This window comes from Hemitrygon akajei, chromosome 18, assembly GCF_048418815.1.
Source record: "Hemitrygon akajei chromosome 18, sHemAka1.3, whole genome shotgun sequence".
Taxonomy (NCBI): domain Eukaryota; kingdom Metazoa; phylum Chordata; class Chondrichthyes; order Myliobatiformes; family Dasyatidae; genus Hemitrygon; species Hemitrygon akajei.
Genome location: NC_133141.1, coordinates 12,851,058 through 12,873,206, shown reverse-complemented (window position 1 = coordinate 12,873,206; position 22,149 = coordinate 12,851,058). Strand labels below are relative to the sequence as shown.

Here is a 22,149-nt window from a genome sequence, read left to right as displayed (position 1 = left end):
AGGCAGCATCTGTAGGAAGATGGCCCAAAATGTTGACAGTGCTTCTTCCTACAGATGCTGCTTGGCTTGCTGTGTTCCACTATCTATACCATACTCTCAGTTCCAATTGCCTGCCAGTTGCTTGTTCAGACCAGATTAATTACAACTTCGGTGCCTAGTTTTGACCATGAGCAAAGTTTCAAATCCCACATCCTATCCACCACTCAAGACTGCTTCATTCCATGTAACATTCCATGAGTTATGTCCATGATCAAGTTTTGTTTATGGGTTTCAAAAGATCCACAAATCAACACACACACACACACATACACATACACTGATGTGCTCCAAACATACTGCATAATGTCTGGAACACGAGTATAATGTACACTGTCCACATTCCACGTTCAGCATCATACAGCTTTGTCAAAAACATCTAATACAAAAGTGGCAGATAATTTTAAGAAAAAAACAATATCCTCAGTAAAGGCTTGGTAATGCCCTACCTTTAGAAATGGAATGCTGAGTTGTGTAGCTAGTTAGTAACATGTCTTATGAGTGAATTGACAAGATGCGAATGAAGTAACCGAGACAGAACTGGACAGTAAGCTAATGCTTATAGTGGCCATGCATCATAGAATCAGAATGAACTGCTGGTTAGTTCTGAACTGAAGAGTAAACATTGATGCTCCTTTGTAAAATGTTTAGTTACATATCACAGCAGGTGGCTCTTCCATAGCTAATGCTCCATCAACACTTTTGCCTCAGATCGCCCCTGCCATGTGAGAGGAAGGGGGGAAGTCAATAAGGAGAACCTTCACCCAACGGCAAAACCACAGCCAAGAGAGTGCATCACACCTTTTCGAGGATCCTCCACAGGGTCACCTCAGGAAACAGCTAAGTCATTGGTCTGTCCATCTGAAACACATAAAGGGACACTTTAGCCACAATGCACAACAGACAACCCTCAAAAGGCTTTTTCAATACCTTGATCACACAAGATGCAGACTGTGACCACGAGGACTTGGGTAGTGGCAAAATTCTGTCATGTGCATGAACACATGAATGCCTTGCATCAAGCAATGCAAGCAAAGATGCTCAATCAAGTTGACTTGCTGGTCAGTTTTCTCACTCTTGGTAATAAGCGGCCAATGATCCTCTCTCTATAGAGCCTATTGCAGTACTGTCTGAAGCCCAGTCTGGTGGCGCTTTTGAGGCCAGCCATGAATGCCAGTGGGCCTCACATGCTATTTCCTCTTGACACACCACAGAAAGGATCCTATCTGGATGCATAATGGCTCAGTATGGCAATTGCTTTGCCCGTGACCACAAGAAACTACAGAGAGTTTGGACACACCTTAGCACATCACAGGAGCCAGCTTCCTCTCCATGAACTCTGTCTACACTCTTTGCTGCCTCAATAAACCACCCAGCATAATCAAAGACCCCACCCACCCTGGACATTCTCTCTTCTCCCCCTTCAACTAGGCCCAAGATACAAAAGCCTGAAAGCACGTACCACCAGGCTCAAGGATAGCTTCTATCCCGCTGTTATACAACTATTGAACAGTTCCCTAGTATGATAAAATGGACTCTTCACCTCAAATCTACCCATACTGAACCTTCTCTGTAGCTGTGACACTTTATTCTACATTCTGTTATTGTTTTACCTTGTACTAACTCAATACAGTGTAATGGTTTGATCTGAATGAACAGTATGCAAGACAAGCTTTTCACTAGATCTCGGTATATCTGACAATAAAAAACCAACTCCAATTCTGCAGTGATGCAACCTGGTCAAACTTTTTAATCCCCATTTTATATCAATAACAATGGATTTATTTCCATCATTATATACAATAAATATTATTCCTTTACCTTTGTCACCTTCAGTGATAAGATGAAGCGTTATTTTCTCACTTCTGAGTCCACTGTGCTTCGCTCCTCTTCAGTCCAGAAAGTCATTTAAGATCGATGGGACCACAGTGCAAAGTGGCCCGACGCTCAGCCCACGGCAGGAGGAGGCACACCCTCATTGACACAAAGGCAGCGCAGTTCTTCTGACCACGGCTCAGATGTGCCCCTTTCCCAGTCGGCTTGACTTCGATCAGCATCCATCTGCAGACTCTTCTGGCTCGAGGTCTCCTCATTGCTGCAAGTACCATTGTGAGGTGACAAATCAGGCAAGTGCAAAATGTGTCTGCTGCATCTCCACCTGCCTTTAAAAATGGAGGGAAGGGCACAGAATCCTTCTGATAGGAAGGGGAAAGATCTGTAAATCACCGACCTTGATGTTTACCCGTGAAGTGGAGCTCCAAGCTACGTTCCAAGGCAGACCACCGTAATTTTCAGTGGTCCCTAGTCGTTGCTGCATTAGTACTGAAATAATTAGCTGACCAAAATATCCCACTTACTCCTTGGCAATGCAGGCCAGCCGGCAGAATAACTTGGGAGATCTCCCCACCAGTCACTCAAGATCCCCAAAATCAGATAGGTCCTAGTTCCTGATTTGTATGTAACCCTGAACTTCAAACTACATATAGTTGAGAATTTGGAGTCTCACATCAGCCCTTCTCCACCCTCCCTGCATCTTGGTGAGCTCCTTCACAATTCTGATGAAGGGACTTTGACCTGAAACATTTCCTTTTTTGCCTTTTCCCATAGGTGCCATCAGACCTGTTGAGTATCTCCATAGTCTTCTGTTTTTTTTAGATTAATGTTAGTCTGCCAGCAATTGCATTTTTTTTTTTAAATTGTCAGGCTCTGAATTTGTTGACCTCCACAGAGCATTTGGTCTCCAATTAAAATTATGGGTGGCTCGGTAGCATAGTGGTTAGCACAATGCTTTACAGTACAGGTGACCAGGGTTCAATTCCCACAGCTGCCTGTAAGGAGTTTGTATGTTCTTCCTGTCACCGCGTGGATTTCCTCCTGATGCTCCAGTTTCCTCCCACAGTCCAAAGATGTACCAGTTTGTAGGTTAATTGGTCATTGTAAGTTGTCCCATGATTATGCTAGGGTTAATTTGGTGGGTTGCTGTGCAACATGGCTCGAAGGGCCAGAGGGCCTATTCCGTGCTCTATCTCAATAAATAAATAAACAATCAATTTATTCAAGCCTTTAATCACAGATTTTTAGTCACAGAGTCATTAAGTAATACAGAGTATTGAAATAGGCCCTTTGGCCTAACTCATCCATGTCGGGCAAGATTCCCATCTCAGCTAGTCCCATTTCGCCATATTTGGTCTATATCCCTCTAACATTTTCCTATCCGTGTACCTGTCCAAGTATTTCCAAAATGTTGTTATTATACCTGCCTCAATCACTTCCTCTGGCAGCTCATTCCATAAACACACCACCCTCTGGATGAAGAAGTTGCCTCTCAGGTCCCTTTTAAATATTTCCCCTCTCACCTATGCTCTCTAGTATTTGATTCCCTTTTTTGGGGGAAAAGACTGTGCATTCATGCCATCTATGATGCTTCTATAAGTTTGCACCTCAGTCTCCTAAGAATGAATAAAGTCCTATCCTGCCCAACTACAGCCCTCGAGTCCTGGCAACTCGCGTAAACCTTTGCACTCTCAGATACCGTTAGCTCATGGAGAACAAAACTCAACTCATTATGTGCACACGTGATCACAAATTGGCTGCCACTCCAGACAAGTTTTCTTTTTTTTAAAAAAAAACTTGTAACTACTTGCAACCCCATTATTAATCAGTTGCTAATTTCCATCCGTACGCTGATGATCTGAACCTCTTTTTCTACCCCTTTTCATGTCCTTCCTCTATCGGTGCTTTAATCATTGTTATTCAAACGTCATCTTTTTGTCCATGCCCTACATGTATATAGACACAGCTGTGGGGAAAAATGCTCATGATATCTGTTTATGAGCTTTCATTTCTATCCACTGGTGCTTTTGGCAGTTTTAAGTCCTTTCTATTATTTATATGCATTCATGGTAACTCCTACACCTGATGAGACCGAGTTACTTGTCCTTTCTTTTACACTTGGGATCAATCTCACTACCTTCTCCATTGCAAGCTTGCCAACGAAACAAACCCAGTGACCTGGAATCCCATGGAAACCATGCGCAGGTAGAATCAGCACAGATGCAGTCCACTTCACCCATCCTTGTATGACAAATTAGTCCTTTTTCCAATTACTCCTCCTGCACCTAAGGGCACGGATTTAATCATCCGTAAGATTAGTGAGATGTGCAAAATTCTGTTTCATCCACTGCTGGAAAGGTGGTAGAGGAAGCATTGCATTGATGAAATACTGTACTTGCACCTATACTGAAGAGCTGAGACCTACAGCCAGAAAGTAAGATTAAACAGTTGTTTTTCCAACCAGCAAATGCATAATAAACCAAATGCCTCCTTCAGTGTCATAAATATCCTACCTTATTAGCAGTGGATGTTTTATTCGACTCCGGTATTACAAAGGACAGGTCTGGCTTCCTTGCTACGGAGTGTGCCATTCAGTTAGACTGTGTTGTACCACCTGTCCCTCGTGGAAGAATTTGTGCAGAACTCCTTTGATCATACATCCATCAGTCTGCATGGAACGCCCTCAGGGTCCTGCAGGGAGAATCAGTGCATCCTATGGGATGGTTCCATGAGCAGACTCTCAATGTCACTTGGCAGAATGCCTCATTGTCAGAACTCTCAAACAAGCACAGACCTAACTTGGTGGGGGTGGCCCTCCTTACCAAATCCTTCATGCACAGCTGCAGTCTTAATCCCACTGCACACTGCCCTCAAGGTGGTTGTGGTGGGAAGGAAGTGGCCTTCCAGCTTCTCATGGGCTGCATATTTGCCAAGTCCAGAAAGGGATGCAGTGATCTTTGTCAAGATTCATCTTGAGCAACTCCATAATGTAGAACTCTGTCTCTACACACTGCTCCCGGAGACACATACTGAGACAAACATCTGATGATCTTCAAGCAACAGTCGCTTGGTTGTACTTTGGTCTGCCTGAAACCTGCTGGACTTCCAACGCCGTGAGTTGTTAGCATAGGATCCTTGTCAACTGGCACATGAACTATGTGTCAAAGCTGGGTATGACTATCGTGACATAGAGTCCTCCGAAAGCTGTGCACAAATGGGCTGGGTCCTTGTGCTTGGAATTGCAAAAATTGTCACATTTATGTTAAATGTTTAAGCAACGTAATGACATGCTTGATCAAGTGAATGAAGACAAAGCAGTGCCCCGTATTTTATAACTGCATTTAATGAGGAATAAAGTCTTTTTTTGGTTAGAAAAAAGATAGGGATTCCTGGAATGCCACTGGTCCTGCGCCCCTGCTCAGGGGATCTTTGTTTCTTGCGTCCCATTACCAATGTGCACACAGATGCTGCCTGATCTGCAAAGTACTTTGTCCTTGCACCGTCAGCTCTTCTTTCATTTGATTTCTTCAGTCTTCCGACTTTTTCCTCACCTCCCTTCCCTAAAAAAAATCGTTTTTAACTCTAACAAATCAGGTCGTGATGAAAGGTCATTACTTTGAAACTGGTGGAACGCAGCAGGCCAGGCAGCATCTATAGGAAGAAGTACAGTCAATGTTTCGGGCAGAGACCCTTCGTCAGGACTAAGTGAAAGAAAAGATAGTAAGAGATTTGAAAGTGGGAGGGGGAGGAGGAAATGCAAAATGATAGGAGAAGACAGGAGGGGGAGGGGTGAAGCTAAGAGCTGGAAAGGTGATTGGCAAAAGGGAATCAGAGCTGGAGAAGGGAAAGGATCATGGAACGGGAGGTCTAGGGAGAAAGAAGGGGGGGGGAGGAGCACCGGAGGGAGATTTGCCCTATCCCCTATCATTTCAGATTTTCCCCTCCCCCTTTCAAATCTCTTACTATCTTTCCTTTCAGTTAGTCCTGACGAAGGGTCTCAGCCCAAAACGTCAACACTGCTTCTCCCTATAGATGCTGCCTGGCCTGCTGCGTTCCACCAGCATTTTGTGTGTGTTGCTTGAACTTCCAGCATCTGCAGATTTCCTCGTGTTTAATTTGAAACTGTTGTTTTCCTCCCACAGATGCCACCCACTTTTTGATTTTATTTCAGATTTCCAGCAGCAATTTGGCTGTGTACTACTAAATCTTGTAGATTCCCATACTATTGTCCAAAATGATAAAAACTCTCGTGCACTGCACAGGCAAAAGACTTGACAGCATTCCCTGCCTTGGCGTATTTGTGAGAGGATAACTATGAATAAGGTTAAGAGATGCCAGCACCCAATGTACTCCAGCATGTTAGCACCTTGAAAGGGGAACAAAAGTGTTTAAAAACTTCATTCTTAATATTGTATGAACAATGTTGTAATAGAGGATGATTATAGACCCTAGGCAAACTCCTGAAATTGTGTTTCCTCCTGGTAAGGGCCAAGCCACACAGATTCTCTGTTACCTGTTTAGTTTAGTCACAGTGATGGCCCAGTGCTCAGCTGTGAATAAAGACACTTCCTATCCTCTTCTCATCGTCTGGTCATGCTTAGAACCATGGCAGGACATATGAAGAACAGCATAGTTACAACCAGAGTTGCTATGTTGCTCCTCTCAGTTAAAGGACCCTTGGAATATTTTTCTTCTCTTAAAAAAATTGAAAGACATGAATTGCTCTGATGAAAGATCATCAATGCAAAACATTCTGTTTTGCTCTCTCCAGATACTTCCCAGTCTACAAAGCATTTCCGGTGCTTTACTTTTTTGTATTATTTTGATACATGGTGTGAAAACTAATAACATGAACCACACAAATGCTGCTTGATCTGCCAAGTCCTTCCAGCATTTTTTCTCCACCTTATATTTCCCCTTGGCAGAAGCCATTCAGCCCATCAAGTCTACGCCAGATCTCTGAGCAATTTCCATTTCTGCTGCTTATTTCCATATTTCCTAATGTCACGGAAGAAAGCCATTTCAACCATGTGCTGGTTCTCACAGGAAGAGCATGCAGGCTGCGCACACACAGAACCCACGATCAGGATCGAACCTGGGTCTCTGGAATTGTGAGGTAGTTAACTCTAATCGTTCATTACAATTTTTTAAATTTCATTGAGGCATTGCCTGCCTGTCCCTCAAAAATAGTGGACAAGTTCACAACCCTTTACTGTGACCAAGCTCAAGGCAGAGAAAAGGTCAGCTTCTCAAGCCTGAGGAAATACCCAGGTTTCTACTCGGCTGCTTCAGTTTGGGGAGGGGATATCCCCTTAGCAATGCTCGGTGGAATAATACTGACAGAAACTGAACCAGCATCAGGTAACAGTCACGTGAACTGCTTCCGTCTCTGACCAGAGTGAGTGACTCCCTCACCCATCAAGGTGACCGCTGCACCTCATGGCCACAGCCCCACCTCTCCAAGCAGAGTAAGCATACTTTGAGGCAATGTCTCTGCAGGCAGCTTTAACCTTTATTCCCCGCAAAACCAAGGTAAACTCCTAAGCATAAGAGACTCTGCAGATGCTGGAAATCTTGAGCAACACACAAAATGCTGGAACAACTCAGCATCTATGGAGGGGCCCCTATTCTGGCTTCTGCCCTTTCATTTCTTGTCCTAATGAAGGGGCTCAGCCCAAAACGTTGACTGTTAATTTCCTTCTATGGATGCTGCCTAACTTGCTGAGTTCCTCCAGCATTTTGTGCATTGCTCAAGATAAAAATCATGCATCTTTGGCACAATATTAACTAAAAAAAAATTAACAAGTATTTACGCAAATCAGCCACAAGCGGGGGGAGAAAAGTAAAGGGGAAGGGCAAGTGCTGGTTATTTCCGACTCTGACTAAATAGCTCCCAGGTACAAGGTTAGAAAAAGGACACTGCAAATGTAATAATTCACTAAATGTGGACAGAAAGTACTTCAAATGTGTAAATTTACACCTGCAAAATTAAACAGGTGGAGCAAGATCTGAAGCTTTACAGAAGTTGAGGTCTTGATCTTCAAAATCCTTTTCCTCAGTTCACCAAAGGTGGTGAAAATACATTGAATTTCCTTATTGATGCATGCCATCGTGGAGAGGAAGTGGGAAGCCGTTCATGTTTTCCAGGTCTTGTGATCCTTTATTGTTGAAGAGCAGTGCAGAGGGACATTAGTAGAGGACTTGTATATTGAGAACATTCTGTGTAAAGCCCATTGTCCTATAAGCTTCAGCGACTGAGTTAATGACTGCAATGGCCTACAGTTGGCATCCCAAGGCACTGGAGAGGCACCACTGCTAATTCCTCAAGAACAGGGGTTCCCAACGTGGGGTCCATGGACCCCCCTTGGTTAGTGGTAAGGCTCCACGGCATATAAAAGGTTGGGTACCCCTGCTCTGGAAGGATCGGTGGATTAATACCAGCATCTTCAACGTAGAGGCTCTAAGTATTCTCACTTGGCTCCTTAGAGCATGCCATGTTTGCTTGCCTGACACTAGAAGCCTGCAGCAGACTCCATTCTGAGCTCTGATATGGGTAGAGGTGTAAAGTGGAAATTATTCAAGGGTGTGATCAAATGAGAAAGTGGAATTTTCCAGCTGACTCATGGGAATTCCTAGCCCATGACTGCTCAAAGTAAAGAAGGAGCAATTGGGATGGTATTGATAAGTCTGAGGCTGTGTACCAGGAGCAGACAAAAGCACAGTGTAGGCAGTGCACCATCTTACAAACAGTTCATAAGTCCAATGTTGACCTCCGCAGTCATCTCAGAACTGGAGCAGAAGCAACTCAACGTCAACGTCAATCATTAAGTATTTTACAATAAACAGATTTTAATTCATACTTTACTCCAGTTTTCCTGCTAAGACGTTTCTTAAAACATTTTTGAAAGACTTTTTTTTAAAAAAAGGTGTATAAGATGATGAGAGGCATTGATCATGTGAATAGCCAGAGGCTTTTTCCCAGGCCTGAAATGGCTAACACAAGAGGCATAATTTTAAGGTGCTTGGAAATGGGTACCAAGGAGAAGTCAGGGGTAAGTTTTTCACACAGAGAGTGGTGGGTGTGTAGAATGGGCTGCCAGTGACGGTGGTGGAAGCAGATACAACAGGGTCTTTTAAGATACTCTTAGATAGGAACACGGAGCTTAGAAAAATAGAGGACTATGTGATAGGGAAATTCTAGGCAGTTTCTAGAGTAGGTTACATGGTCGGCACAACATTATGGGCCGAAGGGCCTGTAACGTGCTGTAAATGTCTATGTTCTATGTTCTAAACTCAACTCCTATTTCTTGCATTGTAGTCTCCTGCCTGATGGTAGAGAGTCACAGGATGCTGGATGGATGGGTGGGATCCTTAATAACGCTAAGAGCCCGGCACACAGAGTGCTCCTGATAAATGTCCCTGGTGGATGGTAGGAAGACTCCTCTGATCCTCTCAGCTGTTCTCACAGTCCTTTATAGGGACTTCCGGTCCGATGCTCGACTGCTCCCATATCAGATGGAGATGCAACCTGTCAGGACATTCTCAATGACACTCCTGTTAAATGCAGTTAAGATGGGGAACCTTGCTTGCCTCAGACTTCTGAGGAAGTGGAGGTGCTGTTGTGCCTCCTCGTTCAGGAGGTGATATTAAGGGATCAGGTGAACTCCCAGGAACTTGGTGCACTTAACTCCCTCTGTGGAGGAGCCCTGTATTCGCAGAGAGAGATGGTTTGTCTGTACCTTCCTGAATCCTATTGTCTTCTCCATGTTCAGGCTCAGGCTGTTCTTCTCACACCACTCCACCACTTCCTCTCTATACTCCGTCTCGTCATCATTCTTGATAAGGCCAACCACTGTTGTGTCATCCGCAGACTTGATGACAGGGTTTGAGCTGGATCCGGCGACACAGTCGTGTGTCAGTTGTGCGTCGGCAGCGTGGGCTAGGCACACAGTCGTGTGTCAGCAGTGTGGGCTAGGCACACAGTCGTGTGTCAGCAGTGTGGGCTAGGCACACAGTCGTGTGTCAGCAGTGTGGGCTAGGCACACAGTCGTGTGTCAGCAGTGTGAACAGCGGTGGGCTAGGCACACAGTCGTGTGTCAGCAGTGTGGGCTAGGCACACAGTCGTGTGTCAGCAGCGTGAACAGCGGTGGGCTAGGCACACAGTCGTGTGTCAGCAGTGTGGGCTAGGCACACAGTCGTGTGTCAGCAGTGTGAACAGCGGTGGGCTAGGCACACAGTCGTGTGTCAGCAGTGTGGGCTAGGCACACAGTCGTGTGTCAGCAGTGTGAACAGCGGTGGGCTAGGCACACAGTCGTGTGTCAGCAGTGTGGGCTAGGCACACAGTCGTGTGTCAGCAGTGTGAACAGCGGTGGGCTAGGCACACAGTCGTGTGTCAGCAGTGTGGGCTAGGCACACAGTCGTGTGTCAGCAGCGTGAACAGCGGTGGGCTAGGCACACAGTCGTGTGTCAGCAGTGTGGGCTAGGCACACAGTCGTGTGTCAGCAGTGTGAACAGCGGTGGGCTAGGCACACAGTCGTGTGTCAGCAGCGTGAGCTAGGCACACAGTCGTGTGTCAGCAGTGTGGGCTAGGCACACAGTCGTGTGTCAGCAGTGTGGGCTAGGCACACAGCCGTGTGTCAGCAGTGTGAACAGCGGTGGGCTAGGCACACAGTCGTGTGTCAGCAGTGTGGGCTAGGCACACAGTCGTGTGTCAGCAGTGTGAACAGCGGTGGGCTAGGCACACAGTCGTGTGTCAGCAGTGTGGGCTAGGCACACAGTCGTGTGTCAGCAGTGTGGGCTAGGCACACAGTCGTGTGTCAGCAGTGTGGGCTAGGCACACAGTCGTGTGTCAGCAGCGTGAACAGCGGTGGGCTAGGCACACAGTCGTGTGTCAGCAGTGTGAACAGCGGTGGGCTAGGCACACAGTCGTGTGTCAGCAGCGTGAACAGCGGTGGGCTAGGCACACAGTCGTGTGTCAGCATTGTGGGCTAGGCACACAGTCGTGTGTCAGCATTGTGGGCTAGGCACACAGTCGTGTGTCAGCAGTGTGGGCTAGGCACACAGTCGTGTGTCAGCAGTGTGGGCTAGGCACACAGTCGTGTGTCAGCAGTGTGGGCTAGACACACAGTCGTGTGTCAGCAGTGTGGGCTAGGCACACAGTCGTGTGTCAGCAGTGTGGGCTAGGCACACAGTCGTGTGTCAGCAGTGTGGGCTAGGCACACAGTCGTGTGTCAGCAGTGTGGGCTAGGCACACAGTCGTGTGTCAGCAGCGTGAACAGCGGTGGGCTAGGCACACAGTCGTGTGTCAGCATTGTGGGCTAGGCACACAGTCGTGTGTCAGCAGTGTGGGCTAGGCACACAGTCGTGTGTCAGCAGTGTGGGCTAGGCACACAGTCGTGTGTCAGCAGTGTGGGCTAGGCACACAGTCGTGTGTCAGCAGTGTGGGCTAGGCACACAGTCGTGTGTCAGCAGTGTGGGCTAGGCACACAGTCGTGTGTCAGCAGTGTGGGCTAGGCACACAGTCGTGTGTCAGCAGTGTGGGCTAGGCACACAGTCGTGTGTCAGCAGTGTGAACAGCGGTGGGCTAGGCACACAGTCGTGTGTCAGCAGTGTGGGCTAGGCACACAGTCGTGTGTCAGCAGCGTGAACAGCGGTGGGCTAGGCACACAGTCGTGTGTCAGCAGTGTGGGCTAGGCACACAGTCGTGTGTCAGCAGTGTGAACAGCGGTGGGCTAGGCACACAGTCGTGTGTCAGCAGTGTGGGCTAGGCACACAGTCGTGTGTCAGCAGTGTGAACAGCGGTGGGCTAGGCACACAGTCGTGTGTCAGCAGCGTGAGCTAGGCACACAGTCGTGTGTCAGCAGTGTGGGCTAGGCACACAGTCGTGTGTCAGCAGTGTGGGCTAGGCACACAGCCGTGTGTCAGCAGTGTGAACAGCGGTGGGCTAGGCACACAGTCGTGTGTCAGCAGTGTGGGCTAGGCACACAGTCGTGTGTCAGCAGTGTGAACAGCGGTGGGCTAGGCACACAGTCGTGTGTCAGCAGTGTGGGCTAGGCACACAGTCGTGTGTCAGCAGTGTGGGCTAGGCACACAGTCGTGTGTCAGCAGTGTGGGCTAGGCACACAGTCGTGTGTCAGCAGCGTGAACAGCGGTGGGCTAGGCACACAGTCGTGTGTCAGCAGTGTGAACAGCGGTGGGCTAGGCACACAGTCGTGTGTCAGCAGCGTGAACAGCGGTGGGCTAGGCACACAGTCGTGTGTCAGCAGCGTGAACAGCGGTGGGCTAGGCACACAGTCGTGTGTCAGCATTGTGGGCTAGGCACACAGTCGTGTGTCAGCAGTGTGGGCTAGGCACACAGTCGTGTGTCAGCAGTGTGGGCTAGGCACACAGTCGTGTGTCAGCAGTGTGGGCTAGACACACAGTCGTGTGTCAGCAGTGTGGGCTAGGCACACAGTCGTGTGTCAGCAGTGTGGGCTAGGCACACAGTCGTGTGTCAGCAGTGTGGGCTAGGCACACAGTCGTGTGTCAGCAGTGTGGGCTAGGCACACAGTCGTGTGTCAGCAGCGTGAACAGCGGTGGGCTAGGCACACAGTCGTGTGTCAGCATTGTGGGCTAGGCACACAGTCGTGTGTCAGCAGTGTGGGCTAGGCACACAGTCGTGTGTCAGCAGTGTGGGCTAGGCACACAGTCGTGTGTCAGCAGTGTGGGCTAGGCACACAGTCGTGTGTCAGCAGTGTGGGCTAGGCACACAGTCGTGTGTCAGCAGTGTGGGCTAGGCACACAGTCGTATGTCAGCAGTGTGGGCTAGGCACACAGTCGTGTGTCAGCAGTGTGGGCTAGGCACACAGTCGTGTGTCAGCAGTGTGGGCTAGGCACACAGTCGTGTGTCAGCAGTGTGAACAGCGGTGGGCTAGGCACACAGCCGTGTGTCAGCAGTGTGGGCTAGGCACACAGTCGTGTGTCAGCAGCGTGAACAGCGGTGGGCTAGGCACACAGTCGTGTGTCAGCAGTGTGGGCTAGGCACACAGTCGTGTGTCAGCAGTGTGAACAGCGGTGGGCTAGGCACACAGTCGTGTGTCAGCAGTGTGGGCTAGGCACACAGTCGTGTGTCAGCAGTGTGGGCTAGGCACACAGTCGTGTGTCAGCAGCGTGAACAGCGGTGGGCTAGGCACACAGTCGTATGTCAGCAGTGTGGGCTAGGCACACAGTCGTGTGTCAGCAGTGTGGGCTAGGCACACAGTCGTATGTCAGCAGTGTGGGCTAGGCACACAGTCGTGTGTCAGCAGTGTGGGCTAGGCACACAGTCGTGTGTCAGCAGTGTGGGCTAGGCACACAGTCGTGTGTCAGCAGTGTGAACAGCGGTGGGCTAGGCACACAGCCGTGTGTCAGCAGTGTGGGCTAGGCACACAGTCGTGTGTCAGCAGCGTGAACAGCGGTGGGCTAGGCACACAGTCGTGTGTCAGCAGTGTGGGCTAGGCACACAGTCGTGTGTCAGCAGTGTGAACAGCGGTGGGCTAGGCACACAGTCGTGTGTCAGCAGTGTGGGCTAGGCACACAGTCGTGTGTCAGCAGTGTGGGCTAGGCACACAGCCATGGGGACTCAAAAACAAGAACGGTCAGGATGAGAAACAGTTTCTTCCCCCAGGCCATTCGGCTTCTGAACTCCCTGTCGCATCGTATTTGAAGTGTCACTGGTTAATCTGTTCCGAACCTCACAATATTTAAAATTAATGCACTTTAGTTTGTTATTCATGTGTGATTCATCTGTAGATTTTCTGTACCTTCATAAGTTATTGTGTGTTTGCATACTACTGCGATTTACACCATGGTTTGAAGAAACGTTGTCTTGCTTCTGTATACATGTTTATAGTTAGATGACAATAAACTTGACTTGAATACTTATTTTACAGCACTTTTCTGCAAGACTACACATGGAGAAAACAAACTACAGAAACAATGAAAGTGTTCCTTGAATTTATTTCTTTGCACTGTCGCTCGAGGGCAGGCAAGGGTTTTTACCACATACAGGGATAGAAGCCCCTCAAATCTGTTCAGCCAGTTGGCTGATCTGTGACCTAACTCAATAACCCCAACTCTTAGCACCATATCCCTTAGCATTTTTGATTAGCAGCAATCTAACAGACTCCAATTAACAAGTGACTATGTATCAGCCACTATTACAGGATGGAGCTACAAATGGAGCCACATTCTGTGACAAAATACTTCCAACCTTTACTCCCAAAACTCTGGGGTGGGTTGGGGAAGAGAGGCACCAAAGTATAGTCCAATCCACTTATGCTTTCAGTCTTACGTCTGATGTGCTTTTATCTTGAGAGGAAAGATCCACCATTCAAATTTTGAAAGTTAATAACATCAAATCAGTCCTTTCTGGAGCATTTTGAGAAATCACTATAGTCTCTTTTATCTTGATAGTCACATTACTTGCAGCAGAATTTTGATTACTAATAAATTATTAATATATATTGTTTACCTGCCAAAACTGAGTGACAGTTTATTGCTCCATAGGGCAGTCATATTGATGTACAGTACTAGAGAAATAATGGTACAGCTAATGTTTGAAAACCTCCAAATTTCTCCACTGGTTAACTGTGTAACACAGATAGAAAGCTTAAGAGCAAGTCCTCAAGAGCTATCTGCCACTTGTTCAAAGTGATCGGGGGATTTATTTTAGCTTAATCATTTTCACCTGTAGTTTACTGTAAGCCTTTTTCATCAATTGCAATGCACAGATACACATGCACAGGCTGACACACTTTTAAATGGACATCCATTCAGAGCACCTGCACACACCCATAAAATTACTACTAGTAACGAGGCTATTCAACCAACTAGCATTTATCATATTTACTAAATACCAAATTCCCACATTTCTTTGCTCCGCTTTCCACCAGCCATACTATAAACCTATAATAAATCATAATAGTAAAGCTTAATCGAATTAATTGTCAACTAAATGGCTGCCTTCTTGAGCAAGGATTCCCATATCGGACTGCTATCTCAACAGCCCTGACCATTAAGTGCATTTGAGTGGACATTGAATAATCTGCTGGCACGCACTGCCAAGGCACATGGTGTCTGCTTGTCTAAGCTACTGAAAGGTTGTCAGTGCCTGTGCAGCTGCTCCTTTGCTATGAAACAAATGCTTGCAGAAAGGAAAAGGGATGTTAATGTGAAAGACAAACAACCACACACAACTTCTCTTCATGGGTTACCAATTAATAATATACAGAACTCTATAAAATGTACAGCACCCATGTACCAAACACTCCACACACTGCCATATTGAGCTAAATCCTTTTCTTACTAACTTGGTATAGAAGAGATTCATAATGACATACAATGCAAATTTTAAAAATATTTTTCTTATTAATTTTTTTTCATTTATACATTTCTGGGTCATAAATTGCAGATTATGGTGAGACCAACAAGTCTTTGTATTCTGTCAGCTCCCCCTCGCCCACTCACGACAATTTATAAAATAAGAATGTAATCTATTTTACGTTATTCCTGAAAGAGACTTGCACTCTTGCACTCTTGCACTCAGCACTTTGGCAATTCCACTTTTGTATCAGTGGCTAGCAGAAGCTGTGGATAAAGGGCTTCTCTTGCATGTCTGAACTGATAGTAATCATCAACTGTGACATTTCTTAACAAACAACAAGACCTTTAGAGAGTGGAATCCTTTGTCATATTGTTGAAACAGAGTACATTTTTTGCATATATACAGAATTGCTTGATAACAAATATAAAAGGAAAGAGGGAGCAAGAGTGAGATTAGATTAAGAGGCTTATGTGGGGAAGCATGAAAACAGCTTTAATAGGCTGAATAGCTGCAGACTCCTGCTGTAGATACTCTGGCCTTCCATTGCTACCTTTCTCCAAAGCATAATGATGCAATGGATTGGTAGAAGTATTTCAGCATGGCAGGTTGGAGACCGTTGCATGGACTTGACCTTCTTCTGGAATAAAACATTATCACAAAGCAGTGCACCACGTACAAACAGCATACAACTTCTCAAACTTTTACAAGTTCAATTACGGCAATCGAGACCTATAATACAACACAGAACCTACATAAACGAGTAAGTGGTGTAATTTCCAAAACTCCTTTGCTCCAACATGCATACATTTAATGGCAGCCATTGTGGATGCATGCACAGAGACTTTCAGTGTTTAGATGCACAATACAGTGTGGTATTGAATTGCACAGATTAGGAAGGCCCTGGTATCAGCCAATGTTGAGTTAACTGATTTCATTCAGAATGATGGTAATAGCCAACCCTACAATTAATACCATTGCCTCCAAGTTGAGGAAAGCTAGGCTCCCATTTCTGATTACATCTGAACCTAGTTCGAAAGCATGTTTCATGGATGGCACTTTGGAAGTACAGAATCTGGCTGTGATGCCTTTCACTGTAAAATAGCTATCTGTAGCCTGTTTTCCCGATCAACCAACAAGGAAAGACAGTTGACAACATCTCATCCATGTGAACTGATACCCATCTTGTGCCAAGTAAACTGATCATAGCCTGGGTAGCAAATGGACTCTCCAGCTGGTCTCAGTACCCATGGACTACCCAGAGGGAAGTGGTTCACCCTCCCGCCCACCACCATTCCTACTACTGACTGACAGTCAGTGAGTCGAACAGATTGGAGGAGGACAAGTGAACTTTGGCTGGAACTTGGTTGTGATTTTCCCTCTCCACAGCCTTCTCAGGCATTATAAATGAGGAGCTATTAAAGAGTGCCTAGGTCCAAAAGGAACCAACCTCAGCACGGGTCAACATCCTTCAGAGAGGAGTGGTGAAAGAAACAACAAAATTGAATGTATTGATTTTGATCTTTGGCCCACTAAGGATATATCTAGCATTGTGCAAAATCATGCTGACACACCACAGATTGAAGACAATGTTTGTGGATAATCTCTGACAGATTTACTTTCTGTAGGAGTTCGGAGAAACCCGCTCTGAAACATTAACTCACCAGCCGTGAGGATCATTTCATGCAGATGATAGATCAATGCAACACTCCAAGCTTCCATAATGTACTTTCTACAAAATATTTTTTTCTCTATTGATAGGTTTACAAATGTGCCAAGACAAACATAATCACTCATCCAATGATGCCACCAACCAAAACTTGAGGCATCAATTCAAGCAGTAGTTCACCTGATTTTTATTTTCACAGCTCTCCTCTCCTTTCTCTCTGCTCATTTGAGCACGATGAGGGATTTCTTCTCCAGAGATCCCTCTGATAGCTTATATTTAACACAAGTCTGGACTGCAAGTATCTGATGGTGATTCAGTTATGGGGAACATCATTTACAGACACAATACCGTCATCATTCAAAAGGGTCAACTCAAAGTGTTCACAGGTCAATTGTAGCTTTGTAACTACACCACATGAAGCCACACAATACAATACAATACAAAACAAGCTTTGAAACTGTAATTCTTTGGTTTGCAGAGTTGGCAATGAAATCAACCTTACTTCTGAAAGAAGAGTTTATAGTTCTGTTAATCCTACCCATTTGATGTCAACAATTACATACAATATGACAAAACATAATAAAAAATGTCTGAACACTGAGAAAATTCATTGATACCAATTAAGTGAACTCTTTGCTGGGGGGGGGGGGGGAAGAAAGAGATGTAAGACTATTTGTTCATGTTAACAATTCAAATCTGTCACATTTTGTATCATGCTCTCCCAAGCAGACTCAGCTAATTTATAGCACAGAAAGAGGCCATTCAGTCCATCAATAGAGGGGCACTGGCCCCTCTATTGGAACTGCCCGTTCCAATCCTCTTGTTCTCCCCTCTTAGCCTTTCCATAATTTTAATCAAATACTTTCAATACTTTTTCAGACATCTCCACTACAGTACCCACTTGTGGCAAAAGTGTTCCATGTTTTGCCAACTCTCTGTGTAAAGAAATTGTGGCCTAAAGAACAAAAAGGATGGTTAGACAATGCTGAGGGCCTTGATGCTTCTTTACCGATTCAGCAACGAACACGATTGCTGTTCCATTTACTTTCCCAGAAGCTTTCAACTTCGTTCTGTCATGTGTAAATTCGCCGGACCACCTGACCCCCTCTCCATAACCCCAATGTATTAGTTTGTGATTTATATATACACTTTAATTATGCTTGATATGGTACCAGACATCATTTAAAATGGTATATATTCGCATATAACATTTACATCCTCAAATGTATAACATTATTGCAGGGAATCCCATTTGACATGAAATATCGGTGTCACCATTCCGCAAACATGTTAAGAGGGGATGGTACACAGATTGAAAGTGGTTCTGCTGGCAAAATGTTTAAGTTTCATTCATTACTGCTGAACCCGGATCAACCAGTCTGGGGGGGGGGGGAACAGCAAGACGAAACATACTCTACTGAACATTCGCGACCCAAAACATGCAATTATAAATCAGAACATTTGCACATAGCAAATTAGAGAAAAAGGCCAATTTCCTCTTTGTATATGCATATATTATGGAAAACGACGCCAGTTTAAAAAATAGACGAAAGCCGTCTGCACCCAAACAGTGCAGACTGGGCACATGCAAAGATTGAAATCGCTCAGAATTAATGATGCCGCACAAACAAGCCTGAAATTTGAACTAAATAAAAAAACAACCAAGGCAAAGGTTCTTTCCTGTGCCATTGCGACAATTACATTTATTCAGACCCGCCACCTTTAGTTAAAATGATTAGGAAGAGACTGACCGATGATCTCCTGAAGCTCATAGGCATCTCTTGAATTTGGCCACTGGGACCCGGCTAGCAGCTCCTCCGCCATGATGCTGTGAGTCACAATGCGGCGAGAGGCAGCTGTGGACAGAGCGTTCAGCAACTTTATACATACATACACACGCGCGCATACACACAGCTCATGATATAAGAACAGGCACCGTCTCGCTCGTCGCTGTTTCAGGCACACATTAAAAAAAAACAATGTTTCATTGTTACGCAATTATCCAATTTACAGATTTGCCGTTGTATTCTATCTCTGAAACTAATAATAATTTGTGCAATACCCTCCCTTGAGGTGGCACAGGACTATGGGTCCCGTTGGTGCAAATGTCCACATCGCGCCTAAGAGGTGTCTCTAAAACTACAAATATGTGATTAGGCCTCATTTTCCTCCGCAGTAATACTAACTCTCTCCTTCTGGTTAGTCGGCAACGGAGAAAATTCAAGCCGGACTCTCGGTTCCCTGGGCTCCGCCCCTCCTGGCGCTTTTTTTGCCGTGTGTGTGAGAGAGTAAGTGTGAGTGTGAGAAAGAGAGAGGCTGCTCCGTTGAGGTGGGATAAGAGTGATGGGGTACATTAACACACTCGTGTTTTATTTCCTGTCGTTTGGATCAAAGCAGCAGCAGCCGAGGGAAGCATTTTTCTTGTATGGCGTCTCCTGGTTTCTAAGGTGACGGGAGGGGGATTTAAACGTCGACGCCTGCCTTCGCCATCGACAAGCATTTGTTCCTGGGAAGGAATTTCCTAAAGGAAAAAAAAGTCTTTCTGTTTGCGGAGGCTGCTCGTCTTACCTCTGAGATCAGTACCAACCTTTAAAGGACCAAACATATTGGCAAGGAATTCACCACAGCTTGGAATATTCCATAAAACCATAAGAGGTAGGAGCAGAATTAGGCCATTCGGCTCATTGAGTCTGCTCTGCCATTTCATCATGGCTGATCCATTTTCCCTATCAATCTTATTTTCCTGCCTTCTCCCTGTAACTTCTTACACCCTGACTAATCAAGAACCTATCAACCTCTGCCTTAAATGCACCCAATGATTTGGCCTCCACAGCTGCCAGTGGTAACAAATTCCACAGATTCACCACCTTTTGGCTAAAGAAATTCCTCTTCATCTCTGATCTAAATGGACATCCCTTTATTCTGAGGCTGTGCCCTCTGGTCCTAGACTCCCCCACCATAGGAAACACTCTCACCACGTCCACTCTAGCTACGCCTTTCAACTCTCAATAGGTTTCAATGAGATCCCTACCCCCCCCCCCACCATTCTTCTAAATTCCAACGAGTACAGACCCAGAGCCATCAAACATGCCTCATACAATAACCCTTTCATTCCCAGAATCATTCTTGTGAACCTTCTCTGAACCCTCTCCAATGTCAACACATCCTTTCTTGGATAAGGCGCCCAAAACTGCTCTCAGTACTCCAAGTGAGGCCTCACCAGTGTCTTATAGAGCCTCAGCATTACATCCTTGCTATTATATTCCCGATCTCCTGAAATGAATGCTAACATTGCATTTGCTTTCCTCACTACTGACTCAACCTATAAACCTTTAGGGAATCCTGCATGAGGACTCCCAAGTCCCTTTGCACATAGGATTTTTTGAATTTTCAACCTGCTTTTGTTCCTTTTACCAAAGTGCATGGCCATACCTTACCTGGCACTGTATTCCAGCTGCTACTTCTTTGCCCATTTTCCTATCTGTCTGTCCCCCTGCAGCCTCCCTGTTTCCTCAACACTACCTGCCCCTCCACCTATCTTCATATCATCCACAAACTTGGCAACAAAGCCACCAATTCTGTCATCCAAATTATTGACATACAACATAAAAAGAAGCAGTCCCAATACTAACCCCTGCGGAATACCACCAGTCACCGACAGCCAACCAGAAAAGGCTCCCTTCATTCTCACTGTTTGCATCCTGCTGATCAGCCAATCCTCTATTCATGCTAGTATATTTCCTGTAATACCACGGGCTCTTGTTTCATAAGCAGCCTCGTGTGGTACCTTGTGAAAGGCCTTCTGAAAATCCAAGTCCACAGCATCCACCTGCTACCTGCTTGTTATTTCCTCAAAGAATTCCGACAGATTTGTCAAAAGCAAGATGTTCCCTTGAGAAAACCATGCTGGCTTTGGGCCGTCTTATCATATATCTCCAAGTACCCTGAGACCTCATCCTTAACAATCAATTCCAACATCTTCCCAACCACTAAGGTCAGGCTAACTGCCCTATAATTTCCATTCTTCTGCCTCCCTCCTTTCTTAAAGAGTGGAGTGGCAACTGCAATTTTCCAGTCCTCTGGAACCATTCCAGAATCAAGTGATTTTTGAAAGATCATTGCTAATGCCTCCACAATCTCTTCAGCCATCTCCTTCAGAACCCTGGATTGTGGTCCATCTGGTCCAGGTGACTTGTCTACCTTCAGACCTTTCAGCTTCCCAAGCATTTTCTCCCTAGTAATAGCAACTGCACTCACTTCTGCCCCCTGACACTCTTGAACTTTGGCACTCTTCCACATGAAGACTGATGCAAAATACTTATTTAGTTTGTCTGCCATTTCCTTGTTCCCCATTACTACCTCCCCAGCTGTCTGATATCTACTCTCACCTCTCTTTTACTCCTTATGGCTTTTTTTAGTTTTCTTCAGTTGGTTTTTAAAAGCTTCCCAATCCTCTAACTTCCCACTAATTTTTGTTCTATTATACGCCCTCACTTTTGCTTTTATATTAGCTTTGACTTCCCTTGTCAGCCATGGTTGCATCATCCTGCCTTTAGAATATTACTTCTTCTTTGTAAAGTATCTATCCTGCACCTTCTAAATTGTTCCCAGAAACTCCAGCCATTGCTGCTCTGCTGTCATCCCTGCTAGTGTTCTCTTCCAATCAACATTGGCCAACTCCTTTCCCATGCCTCTATAATCCCCTTTACTCCAATGTAATACTGATACATCTGACTTTAGCTTCTCCCTCTCAAATTGCCGGATGAAAACTATCATTTTATGATCATTGTCTCCTAAGGGTTCCTTTATCTTTAGCTCCCTAATCAAATCTGGTTCATCATACAACACTCAATCCAGAATAGCCTTTACCCTCATGGATTCAACCACAAGCTGCTCCTAACATCCATCCTGTAGACATTCTACAAACTCTCTCTTGGGATCTAGCACCACCCAATTTCCCTCGGGATCAGTAAAGTATGTCTGTCTGTCTGATTCCCCCAATCAACCTGCATATTGAAATCCCCAATGACTATTGTAACATTGCCTATTGACATGCATTTTCTATCTCCCATTGCAATTTGTAGACCACATCCTGGCGACTGTTTGGAGGCCTGTGTATAACTCCCAACAGGGTCTTTTTACCCTTGTAGTTTGTTAACTCTTTCCACAGGGATTCTACATCTTCCGATCCTATGTTACCTTTTCTAAGGATTTGATTTCTTTTTTTTAACCGATAGAACCACCTCACCCCCTCTGCTTACCCTTCTGTCCT

At 45.6% G+C, this 22,149-nt stretch overlaps 1 protein-coding gene across 1 annotated transcript in view; it reads right to left on the bottom strand.

The window, feature by feature from the left end:
- Positions 1–18,732, bottom strand: part of LOC140741103 (STE20/SPS1-related proline-alanine-rich protein kinase-like) — a 64,441-nt gene extending 45,709 nt beyond the window's left edge. Inside the window, exon 1 of the mRNA XM_073070853.1 lies at positions 18,629–18,732. Within this exon, the coding sequence (XP_072926954.1) occupies positions 18,629–18,701 (73 nt within the window). The 5' untranslated portion in view covers positions 18,702–18,732. The remainder of the gene's footprint in view (positions 1–18,628) is intronic.
- Between the last annotated feature and the right edge of the window lie 3,417 nt (positions 18,733–22,149).